Source organism: Callorhinus ursinus, unplaced genomic scaffold (assembly GCF_003265705.2).
Source record: "Callorhinus ursinus isolate GAN/ISIS: 27379988/994484 unplaced genomic scaffold, GSC_fseal_2.0 scaffold99, whole genome shotgun sequence".
Lineage (NCBI taxonomy): Eukaryota > Metazoa > Chordata > Mammalia > Carnivora > Otariidae > Callorhinus > Callorhinus ursinus.
The window spans coordinates 1,419,231-1,431,226 of NW_027397161.1; the positions used below are offsets into that span (position 1 = coordinate 1,419,231).

Genomic DNA, 11,996 nt, shown 5'->3' on the forward strand with positions numbered 1-11,996 from the left:
GCTTTCTTACCAGAGTGCATATTGCACATAATAAAACTACTTGTGCTTTATATTTGTAGAAGAAATGCTAACTGAAATTGCATGATCTCAATTACCCATATCGTTGCAGTAATAAAACTGCTCAAATCCCTTTGGGAAGTGTATAGTTATAAATAAACACAAGCTAGAAGAGTCAAGATTCTTTTGGATAGACCAAAACTGAAAAAAAAATTTTTTTAAAGATTTTATTTATTTATTTGAGAGAGAGAGCGAATGAGAGACAGAGAGCACGAGAGGGAAGAGGGTCAGAGGGAGAAGCAGACTCCCTGCTGAGCAGGGAGCCCAATGTGGGACTCGATCCTGGGACTCCAGGATCATGACCTGAGCCGAAGGCAATCGCTTAACCGAGCCACCCAGGCGCCCTGAAAAAAAATTTTTTAAGAAGTCCTGAAAGACTAAGATTTTTCAGAGTAAGAGAAATGAAATACAAATTTATTGCAAATATCAGTACAAACTCCTACTGGTGCCCTCATACCTGTCCTCCCCAAGAACAGGCATAGAAGCAATCACGGTCTGCGGCAACCAGCACCGGCCAGCACCCTGATCATGATCTCTAAATACATCTTCCAAGGGACTGTGAAAAAGCAGCTGATTCCAGGACTAGGGCAAGAAGTGTTAAGATGAGCCTGGGGCATCCTGTGGAATCAGAAAGCTCGGGAAACACTCAAAAATGAATGAGAGGTCCTGTCAAAGGTGGGTCCCCCGGAAGGGACTTTAACTAGAGATGATCAAGTGTCAGGTGACAGAGGGCTTACTCTCATGACCCTTGTCAAAATGAGGAGATCTGTTTAAATGCTACCCAAGTTTAGAGAAACCAAACGCCAGGGAGGCAGGAACAGGATTTAGCTGGGTTTGAGAAGAGATGTGAAAGCAAGAAAGCAGCCCCCAGGGAAGGGACCCACTGGAGGCCCTGGAAAGAGGAGCTGGCCTGTCCTTGAGCAAGGGGAGGAAAAGGGACAGGAAGAGTCCAGAGCCATGGGGGGTGAGAAAAGGGGGAGAGAACTGTGAGTGTGAGAGCATGCGTGAGGACAAGGGTGAGAAATGAACATGTGAGTGTGAGCACATGTGAGAACGAGTGAGCGTACATGAGAAAAGTGTGAGTGTAAAACCACATGTGAGAACGAGTGCGTGTGAGAGGTTTGGAAAGTGAGCATATAGACAGGGAAGCCACAGAGGGCTGGAAGCAAGGCAGTGCTTGGGCAAAGCAAACAAAATTAGTGTCCCTTGTCACCACCCCAACCACTGCACTGGGACCATGGAGATCTCTGGGAGAAACTGAAGAGACAGACATTTCTCAACCCCCTCTCTGGGCCGCTGCACCTCTCTTAGGAGAAATGGAATCAGTGGTGCGGTTATATTTTCACGGAACAACACAAATGAATCTGTGTATTTCATGAAAACCATTTCATGCCTTTCTCCTCTCTGCTTTTCCATGAACGCATAGTCTGATGGATGTAGTGAAATGTATAGTTCAACTGTTTATTTCGGCACTTACTCTATGTCAGGTGTTCTAGGTGCATTAAGTTGTACAGTACAGACCATGAATCACATGGGAAGTCTGCTAAAAATACAGACCGGTGGTTCCCATCCTTCTCCAGAGTTTTTCAGCTAGTCACTTTTCACTGGTGGTAAAGGCCAAGAAACTCCTGGGACTTCCAGCTTCCACCTGGGATGTAGAAAACTGGAAAGCACACCACAAATGCACAAGAAGAACTGAGGTGACAGGGCCACCAGCCTGAAACCCTTCCTTAGAGGCAGCTCCAAGAATGGCTAAGGCCACCACAGGGCAACTGAGAGGTTCCAGTTGAATCCTAATTGCTAAAGGCCAGGTGCAGGTGAGACAGAGAAAGCCCTCTGAAATCCAGACACAGGGCATCTGCAACCCACTGGGTGGGCTGAGATGGTCACAGAGACTGGGGAAAACACTTCTTGCAGGGGTAAGGTCAGGGAAGGAGCAGCTGCTGCTGGAAAGACCCAAACTCCACCTTCAATGGTAAGGAAAAGAAGCCACTAGGAAAAGGGACACACAGGTGAAGGCTCACTGCAGATGGGGAGAGAGGAGAAGAAAATACCCTCTGTATCTGGGGAGAGTAGGACACCGTCCCAGGCCCTGACTGTTGGAGATCCTGAATTACTGGGGGCAGGTGTGCAGACTCACGCCTGCATCAAGACCCACCAAAGACACAAGTACAAGGAGGCGGCAAAGTCACTTGAAAGGGCACTAGCCCTGAAACCCAGTACAGGCCAGAGCAGTGGGGAGCTCCCCTGCTCCAACTAGTGGGGGTGGGGCAAGACTATCCAAAATAATGAAAGATATCAAGCCACTGATCCAGGAAATTCTGAGAACACCCGACAGGGTAAATATCGCCAAAGCTCCCAGGTGACCTGATATGTGGCCTAAGTGTGGGACCCTCTCCAGTCTGGTAGATCTGCTGGACTTGTCTGCCCAGCCCTGCCTCTCCACCTCACTGCTGCCTTCTACACAGGGCTGTAGGAATTGGCTTCCGGGAGCCTGATCCACACACTGCAACCTTCCTCCTCCCAGCCGGTCCAGGGGTCTGTATCTGACATAGCTGGAACAAGGAACGGAAGGCAGGAAGATGCACTGCCTCTTGAGTGCACTGGCAGCCCTGTTTCTGGCATGTGGACTAGAGGACCAGAGGAAGCTGGTCTCAGAGGGAAGAGAGAATTTAGGAAAGGCATATCAGGCATGGGTGACAGACAGTCACAAAGGCTTTAAATTCTGCATTCCAGTAGGTTTCATGAGAGAGCAATACATGCTATTTTCATTTAAGTAAAGCCTTTCCTTTTCCCCTTCCTTTGATTAAGGTATTTCAGTTGCTAGACTTGTAGCTAACAGGACTCAAGTTCTCATGGTCATTGTAAAAGGAAGATATTTCCATTTTTACAGATGGAGAAATGCATTCTGTGGTTCAAAGACTCTGCTAGCTGGAAGGACCCTCTTAGGATAAACACATTGTGGGTATGCCCCATGACATCTCCTGAATAAGTTCTGGAAGAAACCTGCTGGATTTACTTGAGGCTAATCTGTGCTCTTGGAATAGGCCTAACAGAGAGCTGGGGATTCTGAAACACCCCTTCGAGTGTATGCGAGAGGCAGTTTCAACAACAGTCAGGTTAGCATCAGTGAGTGGTAGGTTCCCTGTGACACGGCCAAGGGGAGACACTGGCTTGTTCTGGCCCTTACCAGAACCTTCACCCAAGTTTTTGTGTTTACCAAAACTTGACTTCTGGTGTTAAGACCCACCAGAAAGCTAAACCTATGTGTAGGAAAATACTTAATTTCTTAAAAATCTGAGGACTTACTATGAACCAGGCATCTACTGGTTTTTGTTTTGTTTTTAGATAGAGCGAGAGAGAGCATGAGCAGGGGGAGAGGCAGATGGAGAGGGAGAGGCAGACTCCCCGCTGAGCAGGGAGTCCGACGTGGGATTCGATCCTGGAACTCCAGGATCATGACCTGAGCCAAAGGCAGACGCCCAACCAACAGAGCCACCCAGGCGCCCCAGGCATCTACTGTTTCATACCTACTGACATTTAGTCTTGGGAGGCAGCAGTCCCCATGTCACAGATGGGGAGACGCCCACTGACATGTAGTCCCCGTGTTACAGATGGGGAGACTTGGGCTTAGAAGGATTAAACAAACTTCAAGGCATACGGTCAGAAGAGAAAAACCAGGTGTGGAAGACCAGGCTAGAGAAACCCCAGTCTGTCACTTAACCATTACACATACTGCTTTCACTGTACTCTGAAAGTTTGTCACTTTAGAAATTCTTAGTTTTTCTTTTTTTTAAACAAGTAGCACATTATCAAAACTAATTGAAACAAATCAACAAGAACAAAAATGTGCAGAGGTTTCAAAATAGTCTCTGGCACTATTCTTCTAAATCATCTGGATAGCCAAAAACCCCCAAATCTTTGTAGCTATATTTTTCCTTAGGGTCAGGAAGAATTACTTGGCAACCGGTAGTGAGTTCTGTTCTCATATTTTCCAGTCGAAAATAACTGAAAAAAAAAAAATTCCCTTCTCTCCACAGCATATGTTTGGCGACTTTACTCACCATATAAGGAAATGAATGATTCTGAACTTTTCACAGCCTCATCCATTTCTGACACTAAGATTTTGTTTGAAAGTTACATTACAATGTTTTGGTTTTTTTTTTTTAAAGATTTTATTTATTTATTTGACAGAGAGACAGGGAGAGAGGGAACACAAGCAGGAGGAGTGGGAGAGGGAGAAGCAGGCTTCCCGCTGAGCAGGGAGCGGGATGTGGGGCTCGATCCCAGGACCCTGGGACCATGACCTGAGCCGAAGGCAGACGCTTACCGACTCAGCCACCCAGGCGCCCCTGTTATTTTTAAAGTAAATATACCTATGGAAGATCTAACCTAAGAAAGAGTACTACTAAGTTTTGAGGGAGATTTAAATATTTGGATTTCATTATTTTCTGAACTGAAAAAGGGTCTTTAGTTGTTAAAAATTCCCTGTAAATCAAAAATCCTTAGCTATCTACTAAAGATTATTTTTTTATACTCATTAATGAAGTTTCTTAAGCATATAATGGCTTTTAAACTGGTATGTGTGAAAAAAAGACATGAATTTTAAATCTTTTAGGGAGCTCTTCATTTCTCAAAATTTTAATAAATTAAATTTTAACACAGACATTTCTTAATTCCTTTTTTAATTTTAGTGTTATGTAGTCAAAATACTTTCAAAATAAGCCTGTTATTTAAGCAATAAAAAGCAAATCAGAGTAGTACTTTTAGTGGTAAAAAAGTGAAGACACTTAATTCTTGCATTTTTACACAGAAAAAAAATGCCACTTGTTTGGTCTAAATAAACCCACATTTAAAAAAACACAATAATTTGTATTAAATTATTTAAATCAAATTTTAAAAATTAATATTCTTATTTTAAATATAATGTTAATGGTACCTCCAGAAAGGACTCACGAAAGTTATAAAAATGGTATATCATGAAAAGATAACTGAGAAACAGGTCAATTTATCCACCAGACATTTACTGAACTGTATGGAGAGAGATATGGCTGTGGCTTTGAATTCAAAGAGTAACAGGAAGTACGCCACAACATACAGGACAGGAGGGCACCAGGGGAACGAGGGGAAAGCTGACTACCTGTGTCTTTGGAAGGGGTTATACAAAGGGACAAAGACAGTGTTCTGGGAGTAGGAAGACACAGGAAGGTGATGAGAGATGATGGGGGCTGGCACTATCCTTGGATTATGATTCCTCCCTGTGGCTGGAAATCGGGACGCTCCTGAGGGGCAGTGCCAGGAAATGAGGCTGGAGAGAGACCCCACCTAGACCATGATGATTGTCTGCAAGGGAGAGATGCTCCCTAGTGGGTCTGTTTGCTCCGTGGGAAGACAGCCCTAGTGGTGAAGTGTACGAAGGACAGGGCCAAGGCAGAAAGCCAGTCAGAGGCTACAGGAGCCCACATAAGGAGGGGCCTTGTAGGTAAGGAGCCACCCAGGTGAGGGGGAGGAGCCTTAGGAAGAGTCAAAGGGAGGGGGAGGGGCTAGGGTGAGGCGTCAGTCTAGGCGGGAATGACATTTTTGTTGTCTTATTTTTGAGCTAATGATGACTACTGAATAGTGACTACTTACAATAAAATGTGGAATACATATATATTTCATATGTGTGTGTGTATATACACACTAACAATATGAAGTGATGATTAGTACGGTTTATCCCAGTGTTAGAACAGATCTCAGTAGGGGTGTCTGGGTGCTCAGTCACATTCGTGAGTTCGAGCCCTGCACACTTGGTGTGCAGCATACTTGAAAAAAATATATATGTAGGGCGCCTGGGTGGCTCAGTTGGTTGGGCGACTGCCTTCGGCTCAGGTCATGGTCCTGGAGTCCCGGGATCGGGTCTCACATCGGGCTCCCTGCTCAGCGGGGAGTCTGCTTCTCCCTCTGACCCTCCCCCCTCTCATGTGCTCTCTCTCAAATAAATAAATAAAATCTTTAAAATATATATATATATGTATATGTTTTATATATATATATAATATATATAATATATATAATTCAATCAAAACCAAACCAAACCAAAAACCTTTATGATTCTTAAAAACCACGTAGTTCATTAAACACCACGACAGAAAGGCAATGCGTGTGAATGACGGCAGCCTTCGTTGGTGGGGGCTGCAAGGAGATTTATGGGTTAGAATGAGAACAGCAACTCTGTCAGCCTACGGTCCTAGACTTACTGGTTTTGTGACTTGGACAAATTAGACTCTCAGTTCCTGGTCAGTAAAAGGAAACTATGTTAGTATTCAACCATAAAGTTAATAAGGATTAGATGAGCAAATATCTATAAATCACACTCAGTGATAGGCGCTGAATGTTAGTTACAATCTACACTTTTTAAAAAGTTTATGTTTTCAGGGCGCCTGGGTGGCTCAGATGGTTAAGCGTCTGCCTTTGGCTCAGGTCATGATCCCAGGGTCCTGGGATTGAGTCCCACATCGGGCTCCCTGCTCCGCGGGAAGCCTGCTTCTCCCTCTGCCTCTCTGTCTCTTATGAATAAATAAATAAAATCTTAACAAATTTTCCGTAACAAACATCATTTTTTGTAATCAGGAAAAAAGATGTCTATTAAGAGATAAAGCCCTCCATTAAGAGCATAAAGAAGTATAAAAACATTCAAAGGATTCACGTACCAGAAGAGGGAAACGTGAGAGAAGGACAAACTATGTTTCTCTGCTTTACCTGTCCTTGTCAGTTAATGGGAAAAATGAAATTAATGTTTACTTACTGGTTTCCTAAGGAAGAAGATAGACAAGGCTCCCACTAGGGGCATGTCTCCAATCAACGGTTCCAGGATCACTCGCATTGTACCATGAATCTAAATTCAAATGGGAAACCAACACATGTCAGAGAAGACAATTTCACAGGCCATTTACTGATTCAAGAAGGAGGGTACATGATCATCCTAGTGACTTCTGAGCATCTGCCTTTATGTTTCTCTCAAGTATAACCTACAAATAGAAAACTTAACTTCTAAGAAATTCTGAGTTAATAAAAACTTCACTTTTCTTTTTGAATAGAGCATAGAGAATTTTAGAAGACTATGAAACTTTAAAAACCTTACCTGTATACTTTGCACACCGGCTCTACAAAAATATCGCTTGATCTCCAAATCAATCTCACAGTTTCCTACAAAACTAGCAAAGGAAAAGTTCTATATTACTGTCTCTTAATCACCACAGACCTGCAAGGTATATAATCTGAGTAAAATGACAACAAAACAACCAAAACCAGCCTGTAGGCAAAACTGTAATGTGAGGCCCATGTCCGGGTATTTTACTACCCAGAATCACAGATGTCCCTGCTAGCAGATTCAACATTGCCACACTGATTACACATGTCACTTCTCAAAGTGCAACTTCTGGATCAGTCTCTTGATGGAATGTAGTTTTCATTTGTTTTATAAACAACTGTGCTTGTTTAAAACATAAAAAAAAGCTTAGATTATATTTCACCAGAAGTAAATTTTGCGCCCATGCTCCCTGGTCGTGAGAAGACTAACAGCAGTGCTCCAGGGCTCTGTGACATCAAAGGTTAGAAACGATGCGTCTTTTTGAGGCACCAATTTTACTCAGTGATTAAGTCACTTCAATCATTAATACAAAACAAAACAAACGAAACAAGAATATGGTACGATGCTGAATGTCAGGCTTGCATCTATTCTTAATACGAACAGGAAACATCATCTATGTTTTTGTGTGGGATCTCCGTGATTTGACTCCCACCCTCAAAAGCAGCACATCATGCTCCTGCCTGAGGACATCTGGGGGCAGTGTGACAGGTGCTGGAAAGAGTGTCTAAGCACAGAAGTACAATACTAAAGAAAGGCATCTAGGATGAATTCTTCCAATATTTATGTCCTGGTGTTAAAGCACCTATAGATTCTTCTTACTGAGCAGGACTCTGGATCTAGCTGGTAAAACCACCTGTTAAAAAACCACCTCAAAACTTTCCTCTTCTTCATCCTAAGACCTGATCATTTCCTAATATCTGCCAATTACTCCTTCCCCATCTCTACCGCCAATAACCTAATTAAAGTCCCAGTCAAGAACACACAAAAAAGTGGAATATTTTTTTGAGACATAAATATCTGAGCAGCATAATCTGCATATGTTGTTATGACTGTTAAAATCATGAAAGCCAGACCGTGTCTTCACAATGGCATCCATTAACTGATTCATTCAAATGTTTACTAAATGTGTTAGAAATCCTCCCTTGGTGCTGGAATAAGAGAATACAGTTTCCATCCTCCTGAAGCTCATTATCAGACTAGTGGACAGTCCCAGCTTACAGATGAGCTGAAGACACAGTAGGGCTTCCTTTTATCCCATTGATAGCACAGTGTTCACAGTAGTGCCTGGTATTTTAAAGATGCAGATTTTTCCATCAGATCATTAGAGGCAGTCAATGCTCCTTTTTAAAGTAAAGGTAATTGATACCAACTCTGTACTTTTACTACATTTATACACTTCAGAAACTCAAAGACAACATTATAAAAGGATCCTTAGTCAAGGCTCAAAATAAGAAACGAAACTATGAACCGAGTCTGTCAGTGGACACACTTCAGCGGTTGGTTGCCCCTTACACAGCTGCATCAACAGGCCTCACAGGGAGGCAGGAAGCCAAGAGTAAGTTCACAAAGAATGAGGACAAGAACTAAACAAAACCACCTTTATCTGCCAGGTGTGGTACCTGGCAGACTGTCAATTAATCTTTCTCAATTATTTTTTATTGTGATAAAATATACAGAATGTAAAGTGGACCATCTGCATCATTTGTAAGTGTGTAGTTCAGTGGCATCGAGCACATTCACCATGTTGTGTGACCATCACCACCATCAACTCCAGGACTCGTCCATCTTATAAAACTGAAACTCTGTCCCCATGAAACCACTTCCCATTTCCCCTCCCCCAGACCCTGGTGCCCACCATTCCAATTTCTTTCTCTGTAAGTCTGACCACTCTAAGTACCTCATGTAAGTGGAATCATACAGTATTTGTCTTTTTGTGACAGGCTTACCTCACTCAGCGTAATATCCTCATGGTTCATCCATGTTGCAGCATGTGTCAGAATTTCCTTTTTTTTTTTTTTAGCTTTAGAATGGTATTAGATAATCAGCTATTTCCAAAGTCACCTTTTTTTTTTTAAAGTTTTTATTTTAATCACCTGGTGCTCACCATGACAAATTTCCTTTTTTTTTTTAAAGGTGACTAAAATTCCACTGCATGTACAGACCACATTTTCCTTACCCGTTCATCTGTTGATGAACACTTGGGTTGCTTCCACATTTCAGCTATTGTGAACTGCTATGAATGTAGGTGTACAGGTATCTCTTTGAAACCTTATTTTCGGTTCTTTTGGGTATGGACCCAGGAGTGGAATTGCTGGGTCTTACAGTAATTGTTTAATTTTTGAGGAACAACTATTTTATTTCAACAGCAACTGCACCGTTTTACATTCCCATCAACAGTGCACAAGGGGCCCAGTTTCTGCACATCCATGCCAACACTCACTGCTTTCTGTTGTTTGATAGCAGCCGTCCTAATGGGTATGGGGTTGTAGCTCACTGTTTTGATTTGCATCTCCCTGAATATCAATGAGGGGAGCATCTTCTCATGTGCTTGCTGTATATTTGTACATCTTCTTTGGAGAAATTATTCAAGACCTTTTGTCCATTTCTGAATCAGGTTGTGTGTTGTTGTTTAGTTTTAGGAGTTCTATATACCTTCAGATATTAAACGCTCATTGGACATGTGATTACATGGACTGCACTGATTCTATGGAATTGCTTTTAGTGTTGACATTAAATATTAAGTCTTCCAAACGAAGAACATGGGATGCCTTCCATACCTTCTTGGCTAATTCCTAAGAGTTTTATTCTTTCTGATTCTAAACGAGATTGTTTCTTGATTTCATTTTTGGACTGTGCATTGTTAGGTACAGAACATAACTGATTTTGTGCATGCTGATTTTATATTCTGCTACTTTGCTGAATTTATTAGTTCTACAAGGTTTTTTTGTGGAATCCCTAGGGTTTTCTTTTTTTTTAAAATTTTTTATTGTTATGTTAATCACCATACATTACATCATTAGTTTTGGATGTAGTGTTCCATGATTCATTGTTTGTGCATAACACCCAGCGCTCCATGTCCTTAGGGTTTTCTACATATAAGATCGTATCACACGTGAACAGAGACAATTTTACTTCCTCCTTTCTAACCTGGATGCCTTGTCTTTTTATTTCTACCTAGTGGCTCTTGCTAGGACTTCCAGTGTCATGTTAAATAGAAGTGGTCAAAGTGGACATGCCTGCTCCTAATCTTGGAAGAAAAGCTTAGTCTCGCACCATTGAGTATGATGTTTGCTGGGGGTTTCTCACATATGCCTTTTTAAAAAAATTAATTTAAGTAATCACTACACCCAATGTAGGGCTTGAACTCATGACCCTGAGATCAAGAGTGGCACACCTCCGACTGAGCCAGCCAGGCGCCCCTCAGATATGCCTTTTATTATGCTGAAGTAGTTTTCTTCTGTTCCCAGTTTGTTGAGTATTTTTATCATGGAAGAATAATTAATTTTGTCAAATGCTTTTTCTATATCAACTGAAATGATCATGTGGTTTTTTCTCCTTCCGTTATGTTAATGCGGTACTTGATTCATTTATATATGTTGAAGGATCCTTGCATCCTGGGAATAAATCCCACTTGGTCATGGTGTATTCTTTTAATATGTTGCTGAATTCAGTTTGCTAGTATTTTGATGAGGATTTTGCCATCAGTGTTCCTAATGGATGTGGGTCTGTAGTTTTCTTGTAGGGTCTTTAATTTTTTTAATTTAACATGCTTATGACTGGCAATTTTCTAGGCTACCAGGAATTAAGACAAAGAAAACAAATAAATTTGGGTCTTCAACAATTTAGTCAGATTCCACCAGATACCAGGTAAGAAGTATGCTCATTATATCTTCCACTTTATGGGTACAGCTAAATGACATTATAAGTCATTAACTATGAAATAAATACAACACAAATAAAAACTTACCTAATCTGAAGGTCCAAAATAATTTGCCTTTTGTCCACATTTTCAGTGTACACCTTAACACCATTGATCCTGAGGGGCTGAAACAGAGGCAGCTTATTTTAAAACGCTTATTTAAAAAATAAACCCAAACCTTACAATGCGGCATAGAGATGAGAACAAGCTTGGCACTAGGCTATAGGAACTAAACTTCTGCTTTCAGAGTGTACTAGCTGTTTCACTTTGGGCAAGGCAGTAGGCCTCCATTCTCCAGTGTCCTCATCTGTGAAGTATGGATAATAAATGGCATCTATCTAATGAGGTTACTGTGAAATCAAAGGACACGAGGAACATGTCTGGTGCACAGTGAGTGCTTAAAGGTCAAACCCCATGGCCCTTTGTTTCTTCCAATTTACTTTGACCCTTTCCCTCTAACCCTGTCCTTGCATGGTTTGACACAACTTCCTTTCTTTTTTTTCTTTATGTCTTTTAATTTTTCACTTCTTAAAATTTTCACAAAAATGGGGCTTTTGAGTGAATCAAATAATACTGGCTACGGGTATAATTTTAATCTAATCTTAACTTAATCTGAGACACATTAGATAGAGACATGATTGTAAAAAGAAAAGGCAGATTATAATAAATGTCATGTTTCAAGGATCCAGCTGTAACACCATTTCAAAATCTCCCATTTTACCACTTGGAGATTGCTTCTAGGAAAGTTCTCAACCTCACATTTGAGCATTAAATGCCCAAACTGAAGAAATCCCTTACCTTTGGAGAACTACAGCTTTACTGTGACAATTTAGGCGCCCTAACATCTTACCCCTCAACTAGCTGCAGGGTTAAACTCTAAGTCTTTGG

At 41.6% G+C, this 11,996-nt stretch overlaps 1 protein-coding gene across 2 annotated transcripts in view; it reads right to left on the minus strand.

The window, feature by feature from the left end:
- The window catches only part of ESYT2 (extended synaptotagmin 2), an 85,561-nt gene that overhangs the window by 39,873 nt on the left and 33,692 nt on the right, over positions 1 to 11,996 (minus strand). For both annotated transcript variants that reach the window (XM_025859113.2, XM_025859114.2), the window contains exons 4-6: positions 11,157 to 11,233; positions 7,181 to 7,253; positions 6,845 to 6,934 (exon numbers count right to left, since the gene is read on the minus strand). In XM_025859113.2, coding sequence (XP_025714898.1) covers positions 6,845 to 6,934; positions 7,181 to 7,253; positions 11,157 to 11,233 — 240 coding nt within the window. The remainder of the gene's footprint in view (positions 1 to 6,844; positions 6,935 to 7,180; positions 7,254 to 11,156; positions 11,234 to 11,996) is intronic.